Raw genomic sequence first — 27,961 nt, forward strand, 5'->3', positions numbered from 1 at the left:
CATATATGTTCTCAGAGAATTAACGTATAAAAATATATAAGATAAAAATAAGCAATAATCAGATTCTAAAGTACGCACCACCAGCAACACTTTCAAATCAAGAATTGACTGGATGGCCAAGTTGGTTAAGGCGTGCGACTGTTAATCGCAAGATCGTGAGTTCAACCCTCACTCTGGTCGTTTCTTTCGGGGTTAATGGTCTAGTGGTATGATTCTCGCTTTGGGTGCGAGAGGCCCTGGGTTCAATTCCCAGTTGACCCCTATTTTTTTGCTGAGAAATGTTTTTTTTCTATGCGAATTCAAGCTACTTTAACTCGTGTTAGCTTTCAGGCAATACGAAGAATATCAGAGCAGGAGAAGAAGCTATAAATTTCAAGATCTGGCCACTACATTGGACGCAACTATAAATTTGTGTGTTAGTTCAAGTCCAAAGTTTTTGCTGTTTTTATTGAACCATGAAAACTAAGCATAGAAATCTGAGACAGAGATTATAATGCTTCAACCATTCGCTTATTACTTAACTGCTTTTATAAAAAAGAAGCTTATTTTCACCCCAAAACATGCTTTTTTTTATTGTTCTGTTTTTGAATCTTCATACGCCTCTACTATATTCAAATAAATAATTTGAATAAGTTAGTTTAACTGAATAATAGTTAAATCCGAATTATCTTGTAAAAGTTATGGCTTTGAGTTTAAAGTTACACTCATTTTGCAGGAGAGCTTCGACACTTGCTTCATTAATTCCTAAAAGGCATTGCACGTGATATTGATTCTTTGAAAGCTTAGACAAGGTCTTCATGTATGTTTTTCATTAACCCGAACTTTAAGTTTCCATCAATCATTTGGCTTTGTGTTTTCTCGTGATTAGCCTAAATATATTTTTGAATACTCTAGGACTGCAAGCTAATCAAGATATTTAATTAAGATTTAGATTTGTTAAACATTCTAATGACTTGCAATGCTAAATTACAACTTGTACTATTAAAGCGTAATCAGCTTTTCTAAAATATTTAGTTTTGCAGATTTTGTCATTGACATGAATCATTACAATGTTTGTATATTGTATTCTATTTTTAATGAAGTGGTAACTGATACACCGAAGTTGAGTTGAGTGAAGTTAGCAATGTGCTAGTTCTGATTCTGCGTTACTAAACGCATTTTACTCTATCTAAGCTAATATTGTGGTTTGAATTTTTTGCTTTCGATCTGTGAAAAAGATTAGGAAACTCTCTTTGGTAAACTATTTTCTAGATGTAGAGGCAAAAAAGTAAAGATTCAGCCTTTCCTCTGGGCTTTGCTGAATAAATAGGATAGCCGGAATAGCATGTTGTTTGATGATAAACCGGAATTTGTATATCCACTCTAAAGTTTTACACAAACTAGATAAGGATAATCTGTTTCAACGTCTGAAACACTAAGGTACTTCTTTTCCCTTCTTAGAAAGATTGAGTTTTGTATTTCTTAGTTAAGAAAAAAAAAAATATAAATAATTGATAATTTTTTATTACACCAGGGTAAGTCAAAGACGATATCGCCTTATAATCAAGACTTCTTTAAAAAAAATGTTATAGATTTTTGTAAAACCTTTCTTGTGTTATTAATTTTCTATACCCTAGTTGTTTTTCTCAAACAAGAGGTAGATGACAGGGTTCGTTAAGAAAGAGTATTTCTCCTCAATAATTTTTTGTTCTTTTTAAATCACTTATTTTTTTACAGCTACTTTTAACCTTTTTCAATCAATAAAAGCAATTCTACTTTTTAGTATCACACCCGCTTTTTAAACTGAATTTTGTAGCAAATCTCATCTGAGTTCACAACTGATTTTTGTGAACAATATTGACAAATTGGCTAGTTTTATCAAATTCAAGGAGAGCCCAAGCATTCTTGTAGAAGCCAAAATTTTTTTTAAAGATTAGGTTCAGAGGAACATCAAATTCAACTGGTAATTTTTGGTACATAAATCATTTTGAAGAGTTACTGAACCAATAGCCTATAAAAAAAACAAAAACCAAAACCCGTAACGTTGCTTTTAGGTTACGCAGAGCTCACAGCTTTCCAAAGACAATTGTTCACCAAAATAACAATGTATAATCTAGTTTCTTACTTAAAAATTTGTAGTTTGTGATTTTGCTTACTGAAAAATATGTTAAGAGCATATTTTGAAGAGAAAGTGTAACACTACATAGCAAAAACAAAGCCATAAAAAGAGACTTTAATCCATACGTTTAGTCTCAACAACCTCATGCTCTTTAGTGATTTTGAAGTTGTGGTTTGAACAATTTTCTTAGTGATTCTGTATTTAGTAAAAGTTGCTGAATCCGAATCTAGTTTACTTCTATTCGAGCTATATAAAAAACACATCTTTTACCAACCAACAACGAACATGGCTAGTATTTGGTGTAACATATGGTTTTTTATTTTTTATAAATCAGATTTACAAATATCAAGCGCCTGTTCTTTCTTTTAATCTTTTGTGAAACTGTGATTGTAGCAAAATCGTTTCGTATGAATAAACTGCACTGGGTTTTTCATCTGTAAAAAGGCTAAATAAATTATCACCCCTATTTCACTTACTATTTTTCATCTCATTTTTTTTTCGTCTCATCAATTTTTGTTTTCCAAAAAGTATATGAAAGCTGTAAACCAACTAGATTGTTATGACACAGCTGTAAGGAATTTATTATGGAAAACCTCTTTTTGACACTTTTACTTGGGAATATGTGTTTCTTTCTATCATTCAACCTTTTCTATTGTTGTATTTGTTATCTTCATTATCAAAATGTTTCTTTTAAAATTATGAAATGAATTATATCAAAGAAAAGTTTACTCTATTTTATGCCATCGGAGGTATTTCTGGGTATCAATCCTTTTTTTGAACATTTTGTCGGAGACTATTGTTTATTTTATTCAAGTGAGAAGGGTATTTATTTATGTAAAATTCACAGATTATAGCTGATTGAACTATGTTAACGAAAAAGGCTAAAAAGAGACCTACCTTTTTTTTTATAACATGGTTTACTGAAATTTTACACTCTTCACAATATAACAATGTCTTTTACCAAGCAAGCGCCAACGTATAGTTATAAAGATCGTATTATTATAGTCTTGATATCTTTTATCCTGTTTGGGGGCACTTGTATACATAAATAAAAGTATAAACGAACTGTGTCACCAGAGTAACTCTGATCGGTTTGAAAATGGATCTTAAAGCCAATTAACTTGGTTAGATCATGTAAATAATCAACTCAGTCTTTTCCTGTCTTGCTACTCTGAAAAAAAAAACCGTAGCCGGTGTCTTCCAAGCAACTCAATCAGCAGCCATACAAAGCAAAAATAATTTGAATTGAGGCCAACAGGAATCGAACCTGCAACCCTTCGATCTGGAGTCGAAAGCTCTACCATTGAGCCATAGCCCCATTCAGTAACTTGTAAGAGATCAGACAAAGCACTATCTCTCTATTTCCTCATCGGGTAATCATATAGAAGGTTGAAGAAGATTGTAGAAGGTTAAACAGAAGTTCTAGAAGATAATTATATCCCTCAAAATGCTATTTTTAAATTAAAGAATTACTATGTAAACAGAGGACATTCCATATATGTTCTCAGAAAATTAACGTATTTAAATATATAAAATATAAACAAGCAATAATCAGATTCTAAAGTACGCACCACCAGCAACACTTTCACTATGTAAAGGACTAGGTGTAAGGAGTCGAAATTATTTCCTAATTTGGGATGTTTCGACGGTTGAATCTTTTTAAGAATAATCACTAATCTTATCAATAACTATAGTATTGTACGCAGAAATAATAATTGCAATACACGTATTAGTAAGTACGCAATAGGTGTATAATCGCACGAGTAGACAATGGGCGTGGTGGAAGTTAGTCGTAGTAGAAGTAGTAATTGATTTCTCTCTTTTTCCCTCTGCTGCTTCCACTCCCGATTAGGACCTATATCAGCTATATCAATTCTATATAACAGGATATTGTCTGTCTCATATACTTCACGCCCGCAACCTGGAATCACCCTCAGTTCCTACCCTTTTTCGTCTAGCAGACTCCTGTACGAGCTTATTACGTTTTAGGTCTTTATTTTTTACTGTGCCAGTCCTGTCATAGCCCGTTGACAAATGATAATTAATTTATGCGAATGACAGTGTCTCCGACGGCTTCTCTATGCCTATGCTCTACACGATCAACGGGGCTAACTCTCTTTGCTTCCTACTCCGGATACTTGACCCTTGTTAACTTCCCTGTTCTAAAATCGAAACCTTAATATCAGTATATTATCCTCTATCTACTGGGACTTCTTTTTTTGGAACACATGCTGAAAAATCCCTTTCACACTACAGAAAGAAGCGCAAGTGGTTTAGTGGTAAAATTCAACGTTGCCATCGTTGAGCCCCTGGTTCGATTCCGGGCTTGCGCAGTTCTTTTTCTCCTGTTTGTCGCTTGAAAATCCCCTTTTTTCCGTAGGGGCAAAATTTGAATCCCGTTCTTCCATGGCAAGAATATACAAACAAGAAGTCTCCGCTCATCAGCAAAGTCCGAAAATCGGAGAAGGAGAGACGGGAAAATGGGGTGACTCAGAGTTGACAGATGGGTGATTCAGCCCCGTGAGACTATGTGCCTTATCGGAGTGTACCGTTAGCCCGGTTTGAAGAAACTCCAGTCTTGTGACATCTATAAAAGATGGGGCCTGCTCAACTTTGATCCCAATTTGAGGTTCGTATTGGGGAGGTCTTGAGTATTCTTTTACGGTACAACAACAACCCACAACAGCAACCCACAACAGCAACCCACAACAGCAACCCCCAGCACAATTTTACAATGTCCATTATTATCAATAACAACGCCTCAATTCTAGACAAAGAACAACACTTGAACATCTACGACAGAGAGCGTAGAATATCAGTTGTTGAACAGATGGAGAACATTGAAGGCATTGGAGAATCATTAAGCAAGGTGATCTCCTATGAAGCCGATGAGTCAGAAAACGACGAAGAATCTAATTACACTACTTTTGTTCCTATTGTATCCACCGATAATTACGATTCTGTGTGTGTACATGGTCATAACCAGATATAAACATATCACCGCTTATATCTATGAATCATATACTCACTAGGTTCCCGCCCTTAACCTTGTTATACATATATATATATATATACCTTCTCTATAGCTTTTATCTATCAATAATTAATTAACGATCCGATTTTCATTATAAATGTGATTACATTCTTAGACCCATTTTCCCGGCCGTTACTCCGGCACTATAACTGGAAATATTCCTTGCACAGCCTTTCCTTTTAAAAGCAGAGGAAAAGGACGAGCAAGGGCTATTTCTATTGAAGCATTAAAGTAAAGAATATACATTCAGTGTGCTTCCTTTCCCACTTGGAAAACTTAATTAAGAACAATTCTTCTTATAAAAATATACATTCAAATAATGTCTAGTAACACACCTCTTACAAACGCTTCCGATCTTCATTTGAAGGCATTGAAAAATGCAAATGCAAATAGTACATCTAGTCTACACAATTTAAACAAATCGAAAACTCCCACTCCAAACCAAACCCCTAAATCCTCAATTGCAAACATACCTTCTATGATGAACCTTTACCAATCTCACTCAAACCAGGGTTCCGGAGTGTCATTGGCTCATTCAAACACTGGTGTTTATACAAACGGTGTAGGAATGGTGCAAAAGGGTACAGTTGCTCACCATGAAGACCCATACATTTACTACCCGAACGATAGTAAGGATGAAGATGTTTTTGAGATCAACTGGTCTCCTCAAGTCTCGAGTGATAATCAAACACCGGGATTTAATACTAAAATGTAACGCATTTATATTGGAACTCAAGCTTATTTTATTGAATGTTTAATTGCTTATACTTTGTTTCTAAGAAATATATTTGATCATGCCCATGTACATGCAAAAAAGTTAAGCCCGATGCGGGGCTCGAACCCGCAGCCTTTTGATTGCACTTCCGTTTAGAAGAAATCTTAAGAGTCAAACGCTCTACCGATTGAGCTAACCAGGCTTAAAATGTTCCGATACCGGGAGTCGAACCCGGGTCTGCCTGGTGAAAGCGGACCGTGATAGCCGTTACACTATATCGGAATTTGTTAAAAATAAAATGACTCTGTTGAACTCAACTAGACAAAAATCCAAGCTAATATTTTTAAAATCATCAGGATTTTGAGTGGGGCGCACTTTGTTGTTATATTTCTAAAATTTTTCAGATATTATTTTATTTGGGAGTCGTTCAATGATAATACATCACTGATATGGTGCATTAATTAGAACTAGATATAGTATTGATCTAAGTAGTGAAAGTATTCACCAATTGTTGAGATGGGTAATTAAAACAACAGTCAATCAAACAACAAACACTCTTATCAGTCCCAATAAGGCTACTGAGGTTAAATTAGGCGATAGTTCAGAATCAAAGTCTGGCTATTTCATACTTCTGACAGTTATGTTAATATTTTGTTCCTTAGCATGATAAACCTATCTTAGATTATCTAATTCAGTACACAACTGATATTACTGTAAAAATTTGGTCACTCCTTTTTTCACTTAGCTTGTTTTTATACGTTATTTTATATAAATTCTTTTAACAACAGCTTGAAAAGAATTCTAATATGGATACCCAGAGTAGAATTAATACGTGTAAACATATATTTTTATTAAGTACTTGTGGATACGTTACAGCAAACTGTATACATTACTTGTCGTTGTTATACATGCTGACTAATTATTGAAACAATTACAATATAGTGATAAACTCAGCAACCCACTTTTGTTTCTCTGAAAGAGCGGAAAGGAATTTTTTAGAATGTATTCCAAAAAAAGAAGTCCCAGTAGATAGAGGATAATATACTGATATTAAGGTTTCGATTTTAGAACAGGGAAGTTAACAAGGGTCAAGTATCCGGAGTAGGAAGCAAAGAGAGTTAGCCCCGTTGATCGTGTAGAGCATAGGCATAGAGAAGCCGTCGGAGACACTGTCATTCGCATAAATTAATTATCATTTGTCAACAGGCTATGACAGGACTGGCACAGTAAAAAATAAAGACCTAAAACGTAATAAGTTCGTACAGAAGTCTGCTATATGAAAAAACTTCAGCCATCTAAACATCCCAAATAAGAAAATAATTTTGACACATTATTTCAAGTCTTTTTTAGTCCGTGTAAGAGATCAGACAAAGGACTATCTCTCTATTTCCACATCGGGTAATCATATAGAAGGTTGAAGAAGATTGTAGAAGGTTAAACAGAAGTTCTAGAAGATAATTAAATCCCTCAAAATGCTATTTTTAAATTAAAGAATTACTATTTAAACAGAGGACATTCCATATATGTTCTCAGAGAATTAACGTATAAAAATATATAAGATAAAAATAAGCAATAATCAGATTCTAAAGTACGCACCACCAGCAACACTTTCAATTGGTAGCACCGGCTAGTTAGAAAAGTTCAACAAAGAAATTAAACAACATGAATTCAGAAGTTAACGCGATGCATGCAGGTTCTAACCCGTCGCAAGTTAACTTAAACATGGTATTCAAGGGTAACGAAAAGAACTCTGTTCGTTTAGCCCAACAATTTCTGTTCAAACTTGACATGGCCTTTAAACTACAAGAAAGTATGGGAAAGGATGTCTCAGAATTATTTAAGGTAGCAACCGCAATGCTCAACCTCGATGGATCCGCTCTCGCCTGGTTCACTAACAGGTATGGAAACTCCGAATTACCTTTATGGCATCAATTTGTCGAAGAGTTTACACTCGAATTCTGTCCAACAGACGAATTTGAGTTGAGACAAGTGGCAGCAAAATACAATGGCTGTCACCAAGGTAAAAATTCCGTGGAACAATTTATCCAGGAATTTGAAGGGTACCGGACCTTACTCCCAGGTGAGTATGAAAACGAATGGGCCACCAGAGATAGGTTTGTGCAAGGATTACGTGCAGAAATTAGAGGACGCGTATTCCAACATAGACCAAACTCGCTTGCTGAAGCCAAATTTTTAGCAAGAGACTTTGAGAAGGACTCAGCACCCAGAGCTAGAGACTTTAGATTCTCGCATCAAGATAGATGGAGAGGTGAACCAATGGAAATAGACTCCATTAAAAATAAAAATTATCGTGGTCGGAATTTTGACAGTTATAAAAGAAACAAGAATTACAACAGAAACTATAATGGTGGTTACGCTGGTAGAAAACAAGACAGAGAAAATTTAAATTAGTTAGGAACCAAAAGGTGGTTGGTTCCGATATTGCTATAAACCCACCTACAATAGAAAATGCAAATCTGCAATTAAAGAACGAGATTCAACACTCTACTAAGTTTGACAAGTATATACTAGATAACAAGGATATAGAAAATTTAAGTGTTTCGAACGTTTACATGGATAGGAAAGAACTTCCGCTTTTGAAAGTTAAAAATGAATTATTTAAGGAATGTGTTGCTTTAGTTGACAGCGGTGCGTCAAGAAACTTTTTGGATTACGAATTCGTTAAATCACATCAATTAGAAAATTATTTAGAGCCTACAGAATTTGAAGATGTTGTCGCCGCTAATAAGAAAACGATCAGCGTTAAAGGAGAATTAACCTTAGAATTACAATTTAAGCTAAGAGACGAATGGCAAAATGAGAATATTAGATTCTTAGTCTTAGAGAATATCAACCATAAAATGATATTAGGTTTCCCATTTGTTAAAGATCATGGAAATAAAGTTGACTGGGAAAATATCGAAAAGGAAACGGAAACTCCTGAAATCCCAGATATCGAAGAACAAATAGAGTCAAGCGACGAAAACGACTTAGAAGAAACACAAGAAAATGAACTTATAGGTATTAACTCCATGCGTGCAGTTAGAAGAAATTTAAAGAATGTTGATAATTATCCATTATTACTGTTTGTGCAGTCAGTTGAAGAAAAAGAAAACAATAATGTTTTAGAAGAACCTTACGATGGTGTTGATGGAATTAGGAAGAAAATTCATGAAGAATTTAGAGATGTGGTGACCAATGACCAACCCACCAGTTTACCTCCCCAAAGGGATTTGACTCACAGAATTATACTCATTGAACCTACCAAGAGTACATACAGACGCCAGTACAAATTAAGTTATTCAGAGAAACAAGAGCTGAATAAACAAGTTGATGAACTGCTAAAACAAGGTTTTATCAAGCCTAGCTCCAGTCCTTTCAATAGTCCTGTATTATTTGTCAAGAAGAAAGATGGTAGTATGAGAATGTGTGTCGATTATAGGTTATTAAACAACAATACGGTAAAAGACAAGTTCCCAATACCACGAATCGATGAATTAATCACATGTTTTGGAGGAGCTTCAGTATTTTCCAAGTTGGATTTGATGTCAGGGTACTTTCAGGTCAGAATCGCAGAAAATGATATGGAAAAAACAGCCTTTTCCACAGATTACGGTCACTACGAGTGGGTTGTGATGCCTTTCGGTTTAACCAACGCCCCTAGTACTTTCCAAAGAATGATGAATAGGATTCTAGCACCTTATTTGAACCAATTTGTTCAGGTGTACCTGGATGATATTATAATTTACTCAAAGACTGTCGAAGAACACTACAGTCACATTGAAAAAATATTGGAATTGCTCAGGAGAAATAAGCTGATTGCGAAGAAAAAGAAATGCTCATTTTACTTCAAAACCTTAGGTTTCTTAGGACATCTCATTTCAAGCAGAGGTATCCAGACTGACCCTGCTAAGATAGACAAAATCAAGAGTTGGCCAATTCCGAAAAACGCCAAAGACGCTCAATCATTCCTAGGATTAGCTGGTTATTATCGAAGATTTATCAAAGATTATTCTAAGATTGCATCTCCTATAATGGAATTCGCAAATAAGAAATGTGTTTGGAAAGAACCTCAAGATAAAGCATTCGAAGAGCTGAAAGGAAAGTTGATTAATGCCCCAATTTTAGTACATCCTATTTGGGAAGATGGTTATACATTTGTGGTGCACACAGATGCTTGTGGTACTGCGTTAGGTTACGTGTTAGAACAGCTTGATTCAGATGGAAAATTACGTGGTGTAATAGCCTATGGCTCCAGGAAATTAATAGGTTCAGAATTAAATTATTCAATATATGACCGTGAATTTCTCGCTGTTGTCGAAGCATTAAAGAACTGGCGTTACTATTTATTAAATCGGCACTTTGTATTGAAAACAGATCACAGATCGTTGGTCTATTTAAAGCGACAGAATGCAATAGATAGCCATAGAGTGGCCAGATGGTTAGATTATTTAGCTGATTACGATTTCACCATTCAGTACGTGAAAGGTCCTACTAATTCAGTAGCAGACGCTTTGTCTAGGTACCCCTACGAGGAGAAAGAAGTTGGTATCAACACAATAGAATCGGTGTTAACGCCAAATCAGGAACTGCTAGAACGGATCATTAAGTCGTACGATGAAGACAATGAAATTAACGAGATATACGACATATTGAAAGAGAATTTGCCGATCCCGAAGTCAATCCATAACCACATCAAACATTATTCAATTGAGGATAATTTACTATATTTCTCAGTGGTTAAAGGAGGAAATGATCGAAGAATAGTAGTCTCCCCTAAGTCTAAGTTGGTTCAGGAAATTATTGGTAACGCTCATGACGGTAACTCTGCTGGTCATTTCGGGTATTTCAAAACATACATGAGACTTCACCCTATGTTCTACTGGCCAAATATGCTAAAAAGCGTGAAGAGATATTGTCAAAGATGTACGGTTTGCCAGAAAACCAAACCAGAGACAACTGGTCAAAGAGGATTATTTTCCCCTCTTCCAATTCCTGAAGGAAGATGGACAGACATCAGTTTGGATTTTGTCACAGGTGTTCCCAGATGCAAAAATGGACACGATATGATTTTGGTAGTGGTGGATAGATTCACGAAGATGGCACATTTCATCCCCACTAGGAAAACTGCAACCGCAGAGCAATGTGCAAAATTGATGGTAGATAATTGTTTTAAATTACATGGGATTCCAAAAAGAATGGTTTCGGATAAAGATATAAGGTTCATGAATAAATTTTGGTTTACGGTGTACAAGATATTTGGTACATCCTTACTTTTCTCGACCACTAATCATCCTCAAACCGATGGTCAAACAGAAAGAACGAACAGAATCTTAAACCAGTTACTAAGAAATTATGCGAGTAACGATCTCTACAGTTGGGACAAATGGTTGTCAATGGCCGAATTTGCCTACAATAGTTCCCATCAAGTCTCGATAGGTTCATCACCATTTGAAGTTTGCTATGGTTACTTACCAGACTCGCCAATGTTTATTTCTAGCAGTCGTGTTTCAAGTAGAAGGTACAGCAATAAAGCTGAAGAATTCGCATTAGAAATGAAAGTCATCATGGAAAATGTGAAAGAAAACATGATTGAAGCGCAAAGAAGTCAGGAAACACAGCATAATAAGTCGAGAGTGTACGAAACATTTGAAGTTGGAGATTGGATACTATTACACAAAGATGCATATGGTAGTGATAGATTGTATTACAAAATACAACCGGTATACTACGGACCCTACAAGGTTGTCAAAAAGATATCAGACAACGCTTACGAAGTTGATTTACCGAAAACGAATAAAAAGGATAGAGTAATCAATGTCAGATGGCTTAGAAGATTCTTACAAACGGATAAACAGTTTCCCAAGGTACCCCCAAGAACAATAGCTGAAGCAAGAAGTAGACTGACCGAGATTATCGGTATAGCTGGTATCGACGAAACAAACGATACATTGGATGTCTACTGGAAAGATTGTGACCCTTGTCATAGTTCAAGCATCCCATTTTCATTATTTTTAGAGATCCCAGAAGATTTACAGAGAACTTTATGGGATAATGCAAAAGCAATTGATAAGGACAATAAACTTCGGGACGAAGTTTCTAAAGCGGCGGGGTAATGTAAGAGATCAGACAAAGGACTATCTCTCTATTTCCACATCGGGTAATCATATAGAAGGTTGAAGAAGATTGTAGAAGGTTAAACAGAAGTTCTAGAAGATAATTAAATCCCTCAAAATGCTATTTTTAAATTAAAGAATTACTATTTAAACAGAGGACATTCCATATATGTTCTCAGAGAATTAACGTATAAAAATATATAAGATAAAAATAAGCAATAATCAGATTCTAAAGTACGCACCACCAGCAACACTTTCAGTCCGACTTAAGCCTGGTTAGCTCAATCGGTAGAGCGTTTGACTCTTAAGATTTCTTCTAGACGGAAGTGCAATCAAAAGGCTGCGGGTTCGAGCCCCGCATCGGGCTTAACTTTTTTTTCTTTGCTGCTTTTTTCTACTTCTGAGAATGTTTCTCTTGTATTTCACGTTGTTTTACTATATTTTCTCTTTCAAAAGCTGAAGAATATATATAAGTTATATATATTTTTTAAAACTAATATTTACTCTATTTAGTTTTTTGGGTCTTAGCAGCCTTCTGTGCTTTCTTCTTAGCCATATAATGGTTGAAATTACTCTTGTTTTTAGGTGCTATTTTGTCTGTGCCATTTGCATCCACTTTAGCCAGATATCCCCCTTTACGTTTGTCTAATAAATGCTTCCCACGGCTGTCAGTGTTGCCATCATTCCCATCTTCTGAATTTGCTGGCTTTTTCGCTACCCATTTTGATGATTTCTTTCCACTTTTGTTTAATGAACCGTCAACAAACACAAGACGTTCTTCAAGCATTCTGTATTTGGTAGGACTTTTCTGTAATACTCTAGCCCATCCTTCAATTTGCTCATCCGTCCAAGCAGTTTCCTTCTTCAAACTTTGCCTGAATTGTGTGTTTCTGTCATTTCTTGTCAATTTTTCTGGTGATGTTCGATATATACCAAACAATGTTGATTCAATCTGAAGAAGTTTCGCATCGAGCTTCACATTGGAGGTGCTAGAATTAGCCTCGTCACTCTCTGGTTTACCTGTAATACTCTCATAATCAATATAGGTATCGTCCGGTTCATCTTCATCCGCATTATACAGTATTGAAAGAGCTCTTTGTAAATTTTTCTTACGAAAATCTTCTTCTGGGTTCTCGATATTATCAGATTCTTCCTTTTTACCCATTTGCACCATGTAAGTTTTATCCTCATCTTCGAATTCAAAAACGTTAGAAGCCTTCTTTGCGTCTTTAGGTAGCTTTTTATCTTTGCCCTTCTCAATCACATCGAAGTCATCTATTGTTAAATCAGCCATATCATGCGATAATAGGTAGTCAATGACGGTCTCAACATCGTCATTATTCTCAACTAGTAGAGTTTTGATTTGACCTGTAGAGAGTTGCGGAAACATATCCATAACATGTGAAACTTTGACATCATCAAAAACCCTTGTGGGCTTGGCTTGCATTTGTTTCTTTTGAACAAACAGTGAAGATAGTATATCTTTCAAGTCAGGATACATATCGTTAAATTTCTTAGACAGGACAACACATGAAACTAAGGGATATAAAGTCCTTATCCTGGTGAGCCCGTCGATCTCTAATTGATCTTTTAGTAGTCTTAGAATCCTGGCACTACTCAAAGAACAAAGGGAAAGAATCATCAATTGAACACTAACTTTCGAATTCATACCTTCACCGTTTGAGTAAACTTCTTCAAGAATTTCGATCCAATGTTTATCCACAAAAGTCGAAGCAAATTCAATGCTAGAATCGTTCCCATTATTCTTTCTTTTTGAATTGATTTTAAAGTTCCTGTTCTTCTTGTCGCTTGTAGATGCAACAGATTTCGTACGCTGGCCCAATAAAGAATATAACACGGTGGTATCCTCTTGACTCCATTTCCCACCAGCCATAACTTTTCCTAAGTAATCTTGTAATGATCTTATCAAACTTATATCATCACTTTTTGAGCTATAATTGGATTTAATTGTACCTTCGACCAATTTTCGGATATTAGGAATGGTTACTAGTGCTTGATTAACACGTTGGGACGTATATTTATTCGCCAATGTGATGTAAACTTTACAGAATTCCCAAGTAGATTCGCCAGTTAACTTTAGATTAACTAGGTTTATTGATTTAATGTAGACAAAGACAACGATTTTCAATATATGTTGATTTTCTCTGATATTCGGATTGATTGCACCTAGGGAGAACACCTGTTTTGTCTCATAAGACGATTCATGAATGAAGGATTTTAGAAATTGATGGAGCTGATTCACAGTCTTCTTTGACAATGTATATGGGGGCGACTGATTTTTAGATGATTTCGAAAGTGCAATTAGTTTCTTGAATAGATCTATATAGTCAGCAAGCAAATATTCCCAAATAACCGGATCTTTATCAATCAAAGAAGACCTAAGCTTGAAAGGGGGGAATACTGGGATGGGAATAGACAGCTGCGTTGGGGTAGAAGGCTCTGCCATTGGTTCTGTTCGGCGGTGTTAGTGGTACATGCAAAATAAGCATAGTCTACAGGTGTGAGAGGGAATTTCAAGTAAAATTTCTCTATTAGTTGTAAATGCAGTATCAAATTGAACGGATTTTTTTTTTCAGGAACATTTAATGGTTTAATATACACAAGTATCTACACATTAAGATTTAGAATGTTTGCATTTTAATGTAGTATAAAGTATGATTAAGTGTAAGTTATGTCTGTAGATGTCTGTTTTCAATTTCAGAAGAAGATTCTTAATAACTCTAAGACACCACCCCCAACAAGTAAGAAGACAAGCAAAACAATCATCCACTTTGGGAGATTAATACTCCTTTGAGTAGGTTCTTTCTTGACCTTTTGTTTTTCACCAGTTCTAACTTTCTTCACTTCATTGGCAAACTTTTCGTTAGCTCTTCTTTGTTTAAATGTTTGAACTGCCTAAATCCAGATAAGAATATAGATTGTAATAAAGGTTAGTATAATTGTCCTTCACTTCATTAGCTTCTCAAAAGAGAAATCAAGTATTTTTCAATTAAGCAAGCATACCATTTTCCCTAAACCAGAGGTGTTTAATGTTTTTTTTTACAGACAAAGAGAGTAAGCTGATCAGAGTACAATGAGGTTTGAAACAGATGAGAAGTGCCACGTCTCAGTTTTCTTGAGCGAAAATCATGATTTTTCACTCCTCGAGGATTCGTATTCATCCTAGTGTTAACTTTTAGTCTCCAACTCAGATAGTGTAACATTGTGTGATTTTCTGTGGACATTACCAGACACTCATTCAACAAGGAGAAAAAATGGTAAATGGCTCACATTTGCTGGTGACAACCAAAGGAAAAAATATAATTGGTCATTATGATCCTACTAATGAGACTCTCTCTATTATCAGACTTGACCACAAAGGATCTCAGGTTTATGCGTCACGAACGTTGATGCCGATTGTCAACTTATCATTAAATACCAAGGAGCCTGTAGCTGCGGGTATCTTACAAAAATCCGTTCCATCGAATACATCAAGTATCACGATCATGTTATATTCCTATTTCACCAAAACCCTAGTACCATCGCCGTTAACCATCGAAACCAAGACAGATGAATCCGTACAGTTATCTCCGTGGTCACTATCTTATTCACCAGAGGGGGACCTACTAGCAGTTCATACTAGGTCCAGCAATTCTCAGTATATTTTTGTTTGCGATGTATCAGAACATTACAAAGTGGTATCTTGCATTAAAACCACTTCCATTGAAGAGATGATATGGTGTGAGACTCCCCGTGGGAAATTTATAGTGAGCACATGCAATGATGGAAGGTTATGTGTGTTCAAAGTCAATACTGAAAGTATTGAATTCGTCAAAGACTATAATATTTCATCATCTGCGATTTCGTCAATTCAGGTGGATCATCTTGGCAAGGGTTTCTATATAGGTACAAGGGATGGCAACACATTTTACATGGATAAAAGTACAATGATTGTCACTAGATCAGAGATTGTAAGCGTTGATTTACCTGTGGTCTCAATATCCTCAACAAAGACAACACTTGCAATATCCCATAATAATGGCACTGCCCAAATTTTACGAACGAGCCCTATCAGTGAAAAAAGAGAAGCAGATACTGTCACAATAGACAACCTTTCGAATTGTGGTGTAAAATCGACTCCTAATGGGACTTTTGTATATGTACAGAATGATACTTTAGTATATGAAAAGGATGATCATTTGTTTAGCAAGACTAATAGAAAGCGTAAACTTGAAGGTGACTCTGATGAAAAGGGTGCAAGGCAACATGTCAGTGATTCAACGAAAAGTCGAGATATGAATAGAGGAGGTCACAATAAGGACAATAGTAGGGCTAATAGGGGTCGAGAAAATAGAGATAACAGGGACTCAAGAAGATACGGAGAAACGGCGAGAGATAATGGACGAGATAGACGAGAAAGGGAAAGAGACTATTGGAGAGGTAAGGAGAGAAGGAAATGAGATAAACCATTAGTTTGTAAGGTGGGTTATTAAATTCAGAACTAAAATTACACGCTCTATTGTTTCTATTATATATTATTTGCTCAGATTTGTAAGTTCGCCAAAGTGTCTAAAGGTATGACTAGATTTGTGGAAGTAGGATGTAACTCATCGGATTGACAAATTTCAGATTCAGTGTAAGCAGGAGGCGATAGTGCGCCAACACTATGGTACGTTGGGGGAACTTCATCATCAAAAGAAACACCAAGTCCGGACCTCTCAGAAAGAATAACCTTGAATTGCATTCTTAAGACACGGGCAACACCAGTGGCTACACCCTGTAAGTTGTTATAAGCATCTGATTTATTGCCGTTGATGGGATCTGGTCCAACTCTGTCATCAGGAAAGTCTTCGGCTGAGAGAGCCGTCCGACGGCTTTGGGATTCTGAATCTGGTACTGATGAAGGTGCTTGTTGAGCTGTTCTTGATGTTGGCCTCATTCTTGTTTGTGATATATTTCCAGTTACAATGGCAGCAGTAGAATTTGCAGAAACATGTGTAGCCGATGATCTGCCCCTTTGTGGAACATTGACAGTAGTTTTAGGCTGCATGAGCTCTTCCCCTATAACTATCTCAATAATTAAATTGTGTGTTACAGATATACCCAATTTGGGATCATCTATGTCAATGGCACAATTACAATCCGATTTATCTATATTAAAGTTATTTGCCTCGGATGAGTTGATAATGGGGCTATAGCGACTGATGTGATTAATACCCATTGATACTAAGTCCATCAACGAAATATTAACAACCAACTCAATCCTTCCATTTCCAGAGAAATCTGATTTCCACCCAGACTTGAGTTCTCCAGAAGCAATTGTTTTAATTTCTTCAATGTATAGTTCGGGTTCCTTTGGTACGGTTGATGACTCGTTATCGTTTTGTCCATTTGATGTGACAGGTGTCGGAGTGTTATTTCGATCAGGTAAAACGACCTGATTATTGCTCTGGCCTCTACTAGAATCAACAGACCAATTAGATGCCATAGGAGCCAAAGAGTTCTCAGGATGGGTTTGTGTTGAAATAATTTGAGCATTTGGGTTACCCTGTCCTCTTTGTTGCGCATTCTGAATATTCTGTATGTTACGATCATCACTAGGATGTAAATCTGGCAATACGTTATCTGGTGTGATACTATTGTTACTATTATTGATCTGTCTTTTGGGTTTCTGAAAATAGGTGTTTATGACAGAATGGCCTGCACCGCCACTATTCTTGCTTATTTTTGCTGATTTATTTTGCTTTTTAGTTGACTCAACAACAGAATTGAATTTCTCTTTATGGTTTTTACAATGATTAATCTTAACAGCAGTACATTCCTCCATCCTCCAGCTTAACTTCCTCATTCTCCACCTTCTTCTTGGCGTGGAAACATGATCCATTCGAATTTCGACGGGAAATGCAGACCTAGGAAATGCAACATTGGGGATAACTGCAGTTGCAGTGACATCTGTTGGCGGGAAAATACGGGTTGAGTTACGATCTTGTTCTCTCAATATGGACCTTTGGACGTTAATTGGTTGTGCTAAATTGATGGCTTTCTCGGTTTTTGTCACCGGATCCATATATTTGACGATAGTTACCAATTCATATTGTATATATGAGCTTGCATTAGATAGAACTGATGTTGGCGGCAAATTTCCAGGTAAAACATATCCAAAGGGACACAGATGAGAAGATCCTTTAGCAAATGCAGTTTTCTTGCTGAGAACATCCCATTTGGCCAGTTCGGTAATTTTAGTCGAACATTCACTACAATCAGAAAGTGTATTCGACTGTGCTTGAAATGGTTTGCCATATCGAACTATTTGTAAAAAATATATTGATACATCATTAATAACAATATAATTCCTGAGTAGTTGCATTTTAGATACCCTTGAAAGAGAGACACTGTGTTCGAGTTTTGCCTCATTTTCATCGTCACTTTTGTTCAACTGAGTTCCCTTGAGAATGTCAACTTTAAATGTGCCAGAGAAAAATGCCCCACATGATGTTGAAGGCGGGCCATACAATATTATAGGTGGAGACTCGATAGAAATAGATGCCACAAGAGGAGCATTCTTTGACGCTTTGTTGCATTGCGTTGTATGGTACTTGTCATTGTGCCCATAAACTGTGTTAGTGGCAGAAGGTTCGATAGGTTGTCTCAGCGTACTTGACGAACTTGAGCCATGAGAGGACAAAGATGAAAACAACTTTCTCATTTGGCCAAAGGTGAAGCTGCCGTATCGAGATGGAATAGTACAAGTAAGTTGTTAAGGGAATTGATAATGAAACGATTGTATATCGAAATTTCTTGATTTTTTTTTTTTTTGGAGGAAAAAAAAAAACGAACTTAACATGTCGATTTCTATGATATCAATAACACCATCAGCCACACTTAACTATCCGATTCATGTTTTCTGTTTCCTATTTATTGGCTTATACAATCACTATTCTACATCTACATATTCTTCAACCAGATTAACCTTAGCTGGCCTCTTCTCTAGCGATTCTTCATCCACAGAGTCGACTCCCAAGAGTTGTAACTTCTTTTCGGCCAACTCTTGGACGATTGTACGTGCACGGGCAGCATAATCATAATCGACAGTAGCCACAGTTAGCTTTTGAGGTGATTTGTCTCCCTTTTTGTTCTTTTTCTCTTTTTTGCTTGTTTTTTCTGAATCAGAGTTGTCTTTTGACACATTTTCCTCCTGAGCTACATCGTTCTCTTGAAGGTCTTGTGCAAGCTTTTCTTCGGCTATTTTCACTTGTTCGTTCCAGGTTGAAACCACGTTCTCCATTTCACGGATAACCCGCTCCCTGGAACCTCCTTGGATACTTTTCAGATATGCCACCATATCCTCTTCATAATCTTCTGGTATATTTCTGATATTCTTAATAATCCAGTTTTGTTTTTGCTTGGAGAACTTCCAAGATTCACGATCCTGGCTGAATTGTCTCATATAGTGCAACTGGTCCTTGATGACATTATTGACCGGACGTTCACTTTTAGGAACCTTGACACGCTTTGGAGGCTTCTTTTTACCTTCACTTCCACTGTCTTCAGCTTTTCTCTTTTTACTAGCAACCTTTTCTTTGGAACTCTTGTCTTCTTCTTTGCTCTGCTTTTTTTCCTTCTTCTGCTGTGATAGTTTCTCAACTACATCGTCACCTCTCGCAGCCACAGCAAGCGGATCGTTCTTCACCACAGACTTCACTTTCAATCCCAACCGTTTCCATGCAGGCACACTACTCATTGTATCACTGGTATCTTTTGCCCAAAACACCTTAGTTGGAGGCGGCTCTTTATGGCTTACAACTAGAAGTTAAAAAAAAAAAAATTTCAACACTGCAAATTGTTCCAATATTTCAAACAAACCTGAATTACCCTTTTCGGAAGTTGAGAAATAAGTTTTTATCTCTTTTAATATTGTTGCTATTACTATTACTACTATTGTTAAAATGGCTGGTGTTTTTGTTTGTGTAAACTCCATTGCATGTATGTAAAACTATTCCCAGAGGTACAACGGACACCGAGAAACACGGAAACCAAGGTCTCCGAACGTGCTTCTGCTGTTTTCTGTTTGCGGTTCAGGGAAATACACTTTTTAACTCTCGCAGAGAAAGCAAAAATATAAGTTCAGCTCAAGAAAAGACACTTTTCCTCGAATTCGCTAATGAAACACCACATAATTCAACACATCAACATTAGCCACTTGAGAAAACAACAACAACAACACCTTCTCAGGGATTGATTGTAAACACATACTCCATTGACACGTTTGTTCACAAATGGCCGACGAATCTACTCTCCACGACGCTTTTGCACTCTTTGACAAATCCGCTTCAGGTAAGGTCTCCACCTCATCTCTTGGTGATCTTTTACGTGCTGTTGGCCAAAACCCTTCATTGAAAGAAATATCTGATTTACAGGATTCTATTACAGGTTCTGAATTTTCCTTTGCACAATTCAAGGAGATAGTTGAAAGAGAAGGCGGATTCAAACCATTGGGAAAACCAGAGGACTATATCAAGGCATTCCAAATTTTTGATAAAAATTTAACAGGTTTTATAAGTATCGGTGATCTCAAATATATTTTAACTTCAATCGGCGAGAAACTCTCTGAGGAGGAATTCAATGAATTGCTGAAAAACGTCACCATCACAGATGAAAACTCAGTTGATTATGCTGAATTTGTCAAGAGTATTTTATCTCAATAATCGCTGAGTAGAATACATAAACCCTATAAGTATAAGTATAATAATAAATACAAATATAAATATACAGATGTTTCCTTGCATTCCTAAGTGAGTATCGGTAGAAACGTAGCTATGATCATCATTGGAATGCCAAATACATCCCTTTTAAGAGTCCACGTACTACTAGTCCGAATACTTTCACCCTTTGGAGTTAGCAATGTACACTCAGTCATTATATCTCCTGATAAATCACCAAAGGCTATCTTGGAGAATATCTTAAAATACTCCACACAACTTTTGTCATCCATTATCTCTACAGCAAATGTAGACTTGCTTAACAGGTCTTCCTTCGACCAGCCAGTTAATATACAAAATTCGTCTCCAACATATGCTATTTGAGACGTACGTCGCCAAACTAATATAGGAGTGCCACTAATCCCAATATATGATTCATATTCAAGAAGTGTTCGCTGGAAACATTGCTCAGCAAAAATCAAGTCATCCTCTTTCAATTTGATCATACCTGCAATAAAACTAGGTCGATATTCTGCAATACTCTTTGAAACTTGAACCAAATTCTCCTTTGAAAATCTCTTCTTTAGATACATATTCAATTCATGATATGGTTTCACATAAGCAAATGGAGATTTCACCTTCTCGTAAATCTCACTGGGTTCTTGGTATAGCAAGCCACATTTACTGACCTTCTCTCCATCTTCCTCAATTTTAACATTTGCAGTTATTTCAGCTTCCAGTTCAGGAGTATAGTTGCTATCTTCTAACACTCCGATACTAAAAGAAATTGCACTTCTTTTGTTTCTCTCTCGAAATTTTTGTGGGTGCTCTCTCTTAAACTTAGATATCTGTTTGACGACATCAGGAAATGTATGTGTTTTAACACCGTCAATAGTAGCCATTGTGCCTATATAATACTGATTTGTATTTGCATCGCAATGTGGCATATCCGGATAAAGGTTTGTCAATTTAGAATCCTCACCTTGTTGAGTGTCATTTGCAGAGTTACCATTTCCACTAACATTGTCATTTTTATTGCTGTCGAAATTCATATCAATAGGTTGTAGGGGTTTTACAAACGGACTTGCCGTACGACTCCTGCTTTCTTGCATCAACGGTTGGTAGTTTAAGTATTCCAATTCTTCGGAGTTCGCAGCGCTTAAAGCAGGACTAACAAATTTAGAGTTTAGTAGAGTGGGACCATTGGGATCTTGATCTATAATGTTACCTAGGATCGCATACTCCGAGTCAGCAGCAGATGACAAAAAATTGATATCTTCGGATGTAACAGATGGCGCTGTATGAGACGATTTTCGACGCTCTTCATTACGCATGGGCTTCATAAATCCGTCTGACATTGAAGGTATTCGCAAGAGGTTGTATTCATTATTACTAACGATACTATTGTTCTTACTGTTATTGTTATTGTCACTAATATTAGTATTGTTCAGATTGGAGGACGCAGAATTGAAGTTAACAATACCTCTTTGGCTGAACTTTGCTCCATCACCATTTATCGGCACATTTGTCATTGAAGTCATCATATTAAATTGTGGTACGCCAACATTGAATGACGATGTTGATGGAATTGCGGGAAGAGACTGCGTCGTCATCATTGACACACTTGCTATTTCGTCTTCCCCTGGCAAAAGATACTTCCTTGTTTTCCTGGGCGCATCAACACATGTGTCCGCCAATCCTTTCTTCACACACCTTTTGCAGGGCCGTCCCTCATCACATGTAATATGCGCATTCCGACAATGAATACAAGCTCTAGATACCTTGCGGGCAGGCACACGTCTGGAACGTTTTGGAGGCATATTGAACTCATAGATTCCCCAATGAGTATTTTCGTCTGGTGTATCAATGTTGAGTTGACATATCTAGGTGCAGTGATACTTCTGCCACAATAAACTGCATTTTTGGGTGATGTAAGAAAAAATAATAGGGTTATGAAGAAAATCGAGGTTGTGAGACGAGAAATTTTCGAAAACACCAACTTCACCAGTTACACTCAGTTCATGACTCAGGAGATTGGACATTGTTAGGAATTCTGTATAGCACATATACAAACAAAGATGGCCGAAGTTAAAGCATTACAAGCACAGTGGACTTCGCTTGCTCCTCACGTTGCAGACCACGTTTCAGAACTCAACGAGACCCTCAAGACTAGTACATATATTTCTGGTAATTCTATTGCTGATGTCGACATCACCGTCTATAAGTCTGTTCTTCCATTAGCTAAGGAATGGACTTCTGTTGATGCTATTGCAAAGCACAGACACATTTTAAGATGGATGGATTTGCTACAAAATACCGTTGAGGGATTAGAGAAGATTAGCATCGATTTGACCGTAGAACTTCCAAGAGAAATTAAGGAAAAACCAAAGAAAGACGCAGGTAAAGAAGCAGCAAAGGATGGTGCAAATAAGGGTAAGGGTAAGGACACAAAGGGTGACGCAAGCAAGAAGGCTACGCCACCAAAGGGTAAACCAACTACTCCAGAAGAAATTGCGGCGGCAAAGGCGGCTAAGGAAGCAAAGAAGGCAGCAAAGGCAAAGGCCAATGCAGAAGCACAAGCAAAGGCAGCAGCAGCAGCAGTTCCTCCAAACCCTTCGATGATTGACATTAGAGTTGGTTATATCGAAAAGGCCATTAAGCATCCAGATGCTGATGCACTATACGTTTCTACAATTCAAATGGGCGACGAAGAAGGCCCAAGAACTGTTTGTTCAGGTTTAGTTAAGCACTTTGCGCTTGAAGAAATGCAACAGAGGTACGTTATTGTCATTGCAAACTTAAAGCCTGTCACTATGAGAGGTATAAAATCCAGTGCTATGGTTTTATGTGCAGCCAATGCCGATGGTAAAGTGGAATTTGTCAACCCTCCAGCGGGCTCTGTTGCTGGTGACAAGATCTTCTTTGAAGGTTTTGATGGTACTCCAGAGAAGGTATTAAATCCAAAGAAGAAAATCTGGGAAACCGTTCAGGCACACTTTACCACCACCGAGGACTATACCGTTGTTTACAAGCAGGAAGGTAAACCAGACGCCAAGCTTGTCAACAAGAAGGGTGAAGTTTGTAGATGTTCTACGATTGTAAATGCAGAAGTTCGTTAGAGACATTATATATGAGCTTGTAATGGTTCCTTTTGCCTCCTCCATAATAGCTCTTCACAAAGAGCTTCAATACTTTATAAGTGCATGTTAATTAATAGAATGTCCATACATACTGTGAATCAATGTGTTCACCAGTAAAACAATGTCAAAGTGTAATTGATAAAAAATGTCGAGCTTTATTAAAAAAAAAAAAGGTTCAACTCTTGTCAGACCATTCCTTCTTCTTTCCATAAGCAAAGTTTCCATACAATAAGGCAGTACCTGCAATGAAACTAGTTTCAAAGACAGTGACTAAAAATGGAGGAGATATTGTTTTGATTCCAGAAGACGCTGATGATCTATGGACTCTATACAACCTAATAACTAAAAATGATGAAATTTCACTGAAAACTTATAGAAATATCAAACCATTAGGTGCTTCGGGAATACCCATCCCAGGTGCACCAGCACAGAGGAAACTAGTCAAGTTGACACTCAACGTGATTGACTCCACGTTCGTTGCTTCTGAACGGGAGCTGCGAGTCAAGGGTGTTACTACTAACGCTCTAGCTGAAGTTCCATTAGGGTCTCACCATACAGCCACAGTGATGATCAAAGAACCAGTCAAGGTTCACAAGGATATTTGGGATTCCCACGATGATGAATTGGTGGATAATGCTTGCACGCTGGAAGCAAAAGCTGAAGTTGGCGCTGTAGTACTTGAAGAAGGTGTCTCGCACATATGTTTGATATCGGATTCAATGACTATCCTTAGAAACAAGATTGAAAAGTCCATACCTAAGAAAAGGAGAGGTGATTCCTCAGCCCATGATAAAGCATTGAATACATTCTTACAAAACACTGCCTTAGGGACAATGAGACATCTAGACCTATTGAAATTGAAGGCAATTATAGTTGCATCTCCTGGTACTTTGAATAAACAACTAATAGAGAAAATATTCCTTGAAATAGATAAAACAAGTAACAAAGACTTGATTAGATGCAAATCGAAATTTATGACGGCTAACTCTAGTACTGGTTATTTACAGGCATTGGAAGAAGTTTTGAAAGATCCAAGTGTAAAGAAACAATTGACAGATACCAAAGTTCAGAAGAATGTTGCCTTATTTGATGAATTCACGAAAAACCTAAACCTTGATAACTACAAATCTTTCTATGGTGAGAGTGAAGTAATGAAGGCAATCGCTATACCAGGTGCCGTTAAAACGTTGCTCATTACCGATACCCTATTCAAAAATGATGATGTGGAAAAACGTAAAAAATATATTAATATTGTCGAATCAGTTAAGAACAATGGCGGCGAAGTTTCTGTATTTTCCTCACTTCATGATTCTGGTATCCAATTGGACCAGTTGACTGGTCTTGCAGTTATATTGAACTACCCAATTCCCGATTTAGAAGATTCCGATGATGACGACGAAAGTATATACCAATCGGATTAAGCATGTCTTGATAGAGCAAGCAAACTTATATACTTACACATACTCATTTATATATATTCATCTATTCACATGTATAATTAGTTCTTTCCCTTCCTTTCCTCACCAGCGTACTTCCTCAACCTATCGGACAATTTCATTGGCTTTATACCAAACCACTGGTTCAAGTACCAAACATCAATACCTCTGAAAAATTGGAAGGCATCCTGTGATAGACCCAATAACAATCCCACTTTCCCACCCTTATGGATAACTTCCTTTGCTTGGACTTTAGAAAGCTGATAATACCATGTGTATGCAAAGCCTGGTAGAGAAACAGCCATTATTGTATTAACAAAATCCACTTGACCACGTATCTTATCAAGCAAAGCCTCAATTGTAAACATAGTTCCAACAAATCCACCAACTTTGAAACCCGTTTTAAATGCATTTGCCATTGCGTTTTTTGTACAATAATAAGTTTTACGTTTATGATAGAAGAACCATCCATTGTAAGAGGTGGGTAATCGGTGAGAATTTGCGGCTAAATACCTTAACGATGCATCTGTCCATCCTCCAAGCATACCACCTAAACCTCCGACCATAACACCACCAATACTGAACAGCGTGATTCTTGCGACCGATGGAAGTCCAAGTCTAGCTTGGTAACTTTCTTCGTGTATTTTCTGAATGTCCTCAAGAATCCCCTGTTTGTGTTCCAAAGTTGTGTCTCTATTTAAGTTTCCAGTGTCCAAATCATCTGGATTGATGGTACCAGCGTTCATCTTATTTGTTCCCTTGTTGACTGAAAGATATCTTTCGAAAAGATCTGTTTGATAAAAATCGAGTTCCCAGTTAAGGGTTTAAAAACTTGCTTCTTTAGGAAATTTCTGAGAAAGACGAAATTGTTGTGATCATCATAGCTGATTATTATATGGTCCTCTATATCATATGAGGACGAATATCAGCAACCCAAATATGGTCAGAGACTCATCACTGTCACCACTAATAGATGTCAGAGGCAAAAGCGGATGGTCTGTACCACTTACCTTGGCTGTCGCAATAAGCTGTCTGGCATCTGTACAGTACGGATTTCATATGTCAGAACTAAATGCGCCATCTAAGTACATTCGGTTGGCGCTTGGCCTTACCCCATCACAGCTAGGCTTAGTGACTTCGATATTTTCAATTGGTGGGCTAGTCTCTACGACGACTGCTTCATACATTTCAACAGGCTATGGATTAAGATCTAGTTTTACAATTACATCAATTTGTTACATTATAGGTTCATTCATTGAAAGCCATTCAAGTAGTTATTTTGAATTGCTCGTTGGAAGGTTCATTAGTGGCTTGGGTGCAGGGTTTGCCATTGTGTATGTCCCAGTTTACGTCAATGATATCTCGCCTGTTGAGTTAAGAGGCATTTTGGGTAGTATGACCCAAATTAGTGTCAATTTTGGTATTCTGTTGGCACAACTCCTCGCAATAAGGTGGAATAATTTGCAGCAGTGGAAGAATATTCTGGAAATCGGGTGGATCATTGGTATTCTGCAGTTATTTTCTGTATACTTCTGGTTGTTAGAAAGTCCCAAATGGCTTATTATTCGTGCTGAGAGTGCCAATGAAGAGTTGGGAGTACATAATTTGATTCAGTTAAGAAATTCACCTGATGTAAGAGATGAGGTTGACACATGGAAAATGGAGAAGAATGCACATTTAGCACTGGCAGCAGCTAATCCGAGTTTGAAAAATATCGGATTTTGGAATTACCTAAGTGATAGACATTATTACAACTCAAGAGTAATTGCAACATTTATGATGGTAGGGCAACAGTTGGCCGGTATCAACTCTGTGATTTTTTACGGAGTTGATATATTAAATAAAGTTTTCCCTACATACTCACTCTTGGCAAACATTCTAATATCACTTGGTAATATGGTCATTACCGCCGTGTCCTCATTATTCTTGGACAGAGCTGGCAGAAAACCGCTTCTGCTGATCTCTCTCACAGCTATGATGGTTTCGTTGATTATCTTAAGTATAGGCATTTTACTGAATAGTTCCTCGTTCTCGGTTGCTGCCATCTTCACATACGTTGGTTCATTTGCAATAGGATGTGGCCCCATCCCCTTTTTGATAGTTAGTGAAGTCTCGCAGGTCGAGGTCAAGGATGTAGCACAAAGTTGGGCAACTGATTGTAACTGGGCAAGCGTCTTTATTGTTGGTTCCATGTTCCCCATTTTGAATACAATGATTGGAGGCTGGGTCTACCTCATCTTTGCATTTGTATGCCTAATATTTCTTGCTTTCGTTTACCTGTTTGTCCCAGAGACAAAGGGCTGCCATACCTACGAGGAAGTCTGGGGGCACAGGCAGGATTAGTTGTATACAAGTGTATCTTATTGTCCATGACTTATATAACCTTCAATTTGTGATTATTTGATCAATGCATAATTCACAATTTACAGTGGTTTCATATCAATTAAAGGGAATTCCATGCTAATAACTGGCAAAGGGAAAAAAAAAAGCAATGAGCCCTCGTAACCCTGACAATACCGTCACGTGCATTCATACAGGGCTTTAGCAGCCGGAAGACCCCCGCTCCACAACAAGTGGGAATTTGCATTTATCTTTTCCCACAACTGTGCGTCGCTTCTTCGGTTTCCCCGCCTTGGGGCTTCTTAGTCTTTGCGCTTTCGCAGTCACGGGGTCCCCCCCCATCACTTTGGTGGACCGCGTCCTCTGAGAATGGAATCTGGAAT

General features: G+C 37.2%; 12 protein-coding genes and 7 non-coding genes across 19 annotated transcripts; 10 read left to right on the forward strand and 9 right to left on the reverse strand.

Moving 5' to 3' along the window:
• Positions 1-106: 106 nt before the first annotated feature.
• Positions 107-180, forward strand: C5L36_0Dtrna3N. The gene has a single exon. It is a non-coding gene; the product is annotated as a tRNA-Asn (tRNA).
• Positions 181-189: 9 nt separating this feature from the next.
• Positions 190-261, forward strand: C5L36_0Dtrna5P. The gene has a single exon. It is a non-coding gene; the product is annotated as a tRNA-Pro (tRNA).
• A 3,083-nt stretch (positions 262-3,344) lies between these two features.
• Positions 3,345-3,416, reverse strand: C5L36_0Dtrna4W. Its single transcript has one exon. It is a non-coding gene; the product is annotated as a tRNA-Trp (tRNA).
• A 944-nt stretch (positions 3,417-4,360) lies between these two features.
• C5L36_0Dtrna10G lies at positions 4,361-4,431 on the forward strand. Its single transcript has one exon. It is a non-coding gene; the product is annotated as a tRNA-Gly (tRNA).
• Positions 4,432-5,952: 1,521 nt separating this feature from the next.
• C5L36_0Dtrna7K lies at positions 5,953-6,049 on the reverse strand. Its single transcript has 2 exons — positions 6,012-6,049; positions 5,953-5,989 (listed from the first exon to the last, which is right to left on the reverse strand). It is a non-coding gene; the product is annotated as a tRNA-Lys (tRNA).
• An 8-nt stretch (positions 6,050-6,057) lies between these two features.
• C5L36_0Dtrna8E lies at positions 6,058-6,129 on the reverse strand. The gene has a single exon. It is a non-coding gene; the product is annotated as a tRNA-Glu (tRNA).
• Positions 6,130-7,509: 1,380 nt separating this feature from the next.
• Positions 7,510-11,963, forward strand: C5L36_0D01620 (uncharacterized protein; the record flags this gene model as incomplete). Its single annotated transcript, XM_029467041.1, is given in 2 exon segments — positions 7,510-8,236; positions 8,236-11,963. Coding segments are annotated over 2 exon segments (4,455 nt in total).
• Positions 11,964-12,233: 270 nt separating this feature from the next.
• C5L36_0Dtrna8K lies at positions 12,234-12,330 on the forward strand. The gene is made up of 2 exons: positions 12,234-12,271; positions 12,294-12,330. It is a non-coding gene; the product is annotated as a tRNA-Lys (tRNA).
• Positions 12,331-12,468: 138 nt separating this feature from the next.
• Positions 12,469-14,430, reverse strand: C5L36_0D01630 (uncharacterized protein; the record flags this gene model as incomplete). The annotated part of the gene is made up of 1 exon (XM_029467042.1): positions 12,469-14,430. One exon carries the CDS (start codon positions 14,428-14,430, stop codon positions 12,469-12,471), a length of 1,962 nt encoding a protein of 653 aa, XP_029322902.1.
• Positions 14,431-14,681: 251 nt separating this feature from the next.
• On the reverse strand, positions 14,682-14,990 carry C5L36_0D01640 (uncharacterized protein; the record flags this gene model as incomplete). Its single annotated transcript, XM_029467043.1, has 2 exons — positions 14,682-14,879; positions 14,988-14,990. 2 exons carry the CDS (start codon positions 14,988-14,990, stop codon positions 14,682-14,684), a joined length of 201 nt encoding a protein of 66 aa, XP_029322903.1.
• A 248-nt stretch (positions 14,991-15,238) lies between these two features.
• On the forward strand, positions 15,239-16,423 carry C5L36_0D01650 (uncharacterized protein; the record flags this gene model as incomplete). The annotated part of the gene is made up of 1 exon (XM_029467044.1): positions 15,239-16,423. One exon carries the CDS (start codon positions 15,239-15,241, stop codon positions 16,421-16,423), a length of 1,185 nt encoding a protein of 394 aa, XP_029322904.1.
• Positions 16,424-16,506: 83 nt separating this feature from the next.
• On the reverse strand, positions 16,507-18,669 carry C5L36_0D01660 (uncharacterized protein; the record flags this gene model as incomplete). The annotated part of the gene is made up of 1 exon (XM_029467045.1): positions 16,507-18,669. One exon carries the CDS (start codon positions 18,667-18,669, stop codon positions 16,507-16,509), a length of 2,163 nt encoding a protein of 720 aa, XP_029322905.1.
• A 228-nt stretch (positions 18,670-18,897) lies between these two features.
• C5L36_0D01670 (uncharacterized protein) lies at positions 18,898-19,704 on the reverse strand (the record flags this gene model as incomplete). The annotated part of the gene is made up of 1 exon (XM_029467046.1): positions 18,898-19,704. One exon carries the CDS (start codon positions 19,702-19,704, stop codon positions 18,898-18,900), a length of 807 nt encoding a protein of 268 aa, XP_029322906.1.
• A 535-nt stretch (positions 19,705-20,239) lies between these two features.
• On the forward strand, positions 20,240-20,668 carry C5L36_0D01680 (uncharacterized protein; the record flags this gene model as incomplete). The annotated part of the gene is made up of 1 exon (XM_029467047.1): positions 20,240-20,668. One exon carries the CDS (start codon positions 20,240-20,242, stop codon positions 20,666-20,668), a length of 429 nt encoding a protein of 142 aa, XP_029322907.1.
• Positions 20,669-20,751: 83 nt separating this feature from the next.
• C5L36_0D01690 (uncharacterized protein) lies at positions 20,752-22,482 on the reverse strand (the record flags this gene model as incomplete). The annotated part of the gene is made up of 1 exon (XM_029467048.1): positions 20,752-22,482. One exon carries the CDS (start codon positions 22,480-22,482, stop codon positions 20,752-20,754), a length of 1,731 nt encoding a protein of 576 aa, XP_029322908.1.
• Positions 22,483-22,740: 258 nt separating this feature from the next.
• Positions 22,741-23,781, forward strand: C5L36_0D01700 (uncharacterized protein; the record flags this gene model as incomplete). Its single annotated transcript, XM_029467049.1, has 1 exon — positions 22,741-23,781. One exon carries the CDS (start codon positions 22,741-22,743, stop codon positions 23,779-23,781), a length of 1,041 nt encoding a protein of 346 aa, XP_029322909.1.
• A 266-nt stretch (positions 23,782-24,047) lies between these two features.
• C5L36_0D01710 (uncharacterized protein) lies at positions 24,048-25,223 on the forward strand (the record flags this gene model as incomplete). The annotated part of the gene is made up of 1 exon (XM_029467050.1): positions 24,048-25,223. The coding sequence occupies one exon, from the start codon at positions 24,048-24,050 to the stop codon at positions 25,221-25,223; it is 1,176 nt and encodes a 391-aa protein (XP_029322910.1).
• A 77-nt stretch (positions 25,224-25,300) lies between these two features.
• On the reverse strand, positions 25,301-25,984 carry C5L36_0D01720 (uncharacterized protein; the record flags this gene model as incomplete). The annotated part of the gene is made up of 1 exon (XM_029467051.1): positions 25,301-25,984. The coding sequence occupies one exon, from the start codon at positions 25,982-25,984 to the stop codon at positions 25,301-25,303; it is 684 nt and encodes a 227-aa protein (XP_029322911.1).
• Positions 25,985-26,150: 166 nt separating this feature from the next.
• C5L36_0D01730 (uncharacterized protein) lies at positions 26,151-27,581 on the forward strand (the record flags this gene model as incomplete). The annotated part of the gene is made up of 1 exon (XM_029467052.1): positions 26,151-27,581. One exon carries the CDS (start codon positions 26,151-26,153, stop codon positions 27,579-27,581), a length of 1,431 nt encoding a protein of 476 aa, XP_029322912.1.
• Between the last annotated feature and the right edge of the window lie 380 nt (positions 27,582-27,961).

The sequence above is a fragment of the Pichia kudriavzevii genome, chromosome 4 (assembly GCF_003054445.1).
Source record: "Pichia kudriavzevii chromosome 4, complete sequence".
NCBI classification, from domain to species: Eukaryota; Fungi; Ascomycota; class Pichiomycetes; order Pichiales; family Pichiaceae; genus Pichia; species Pichia kudriavzevii.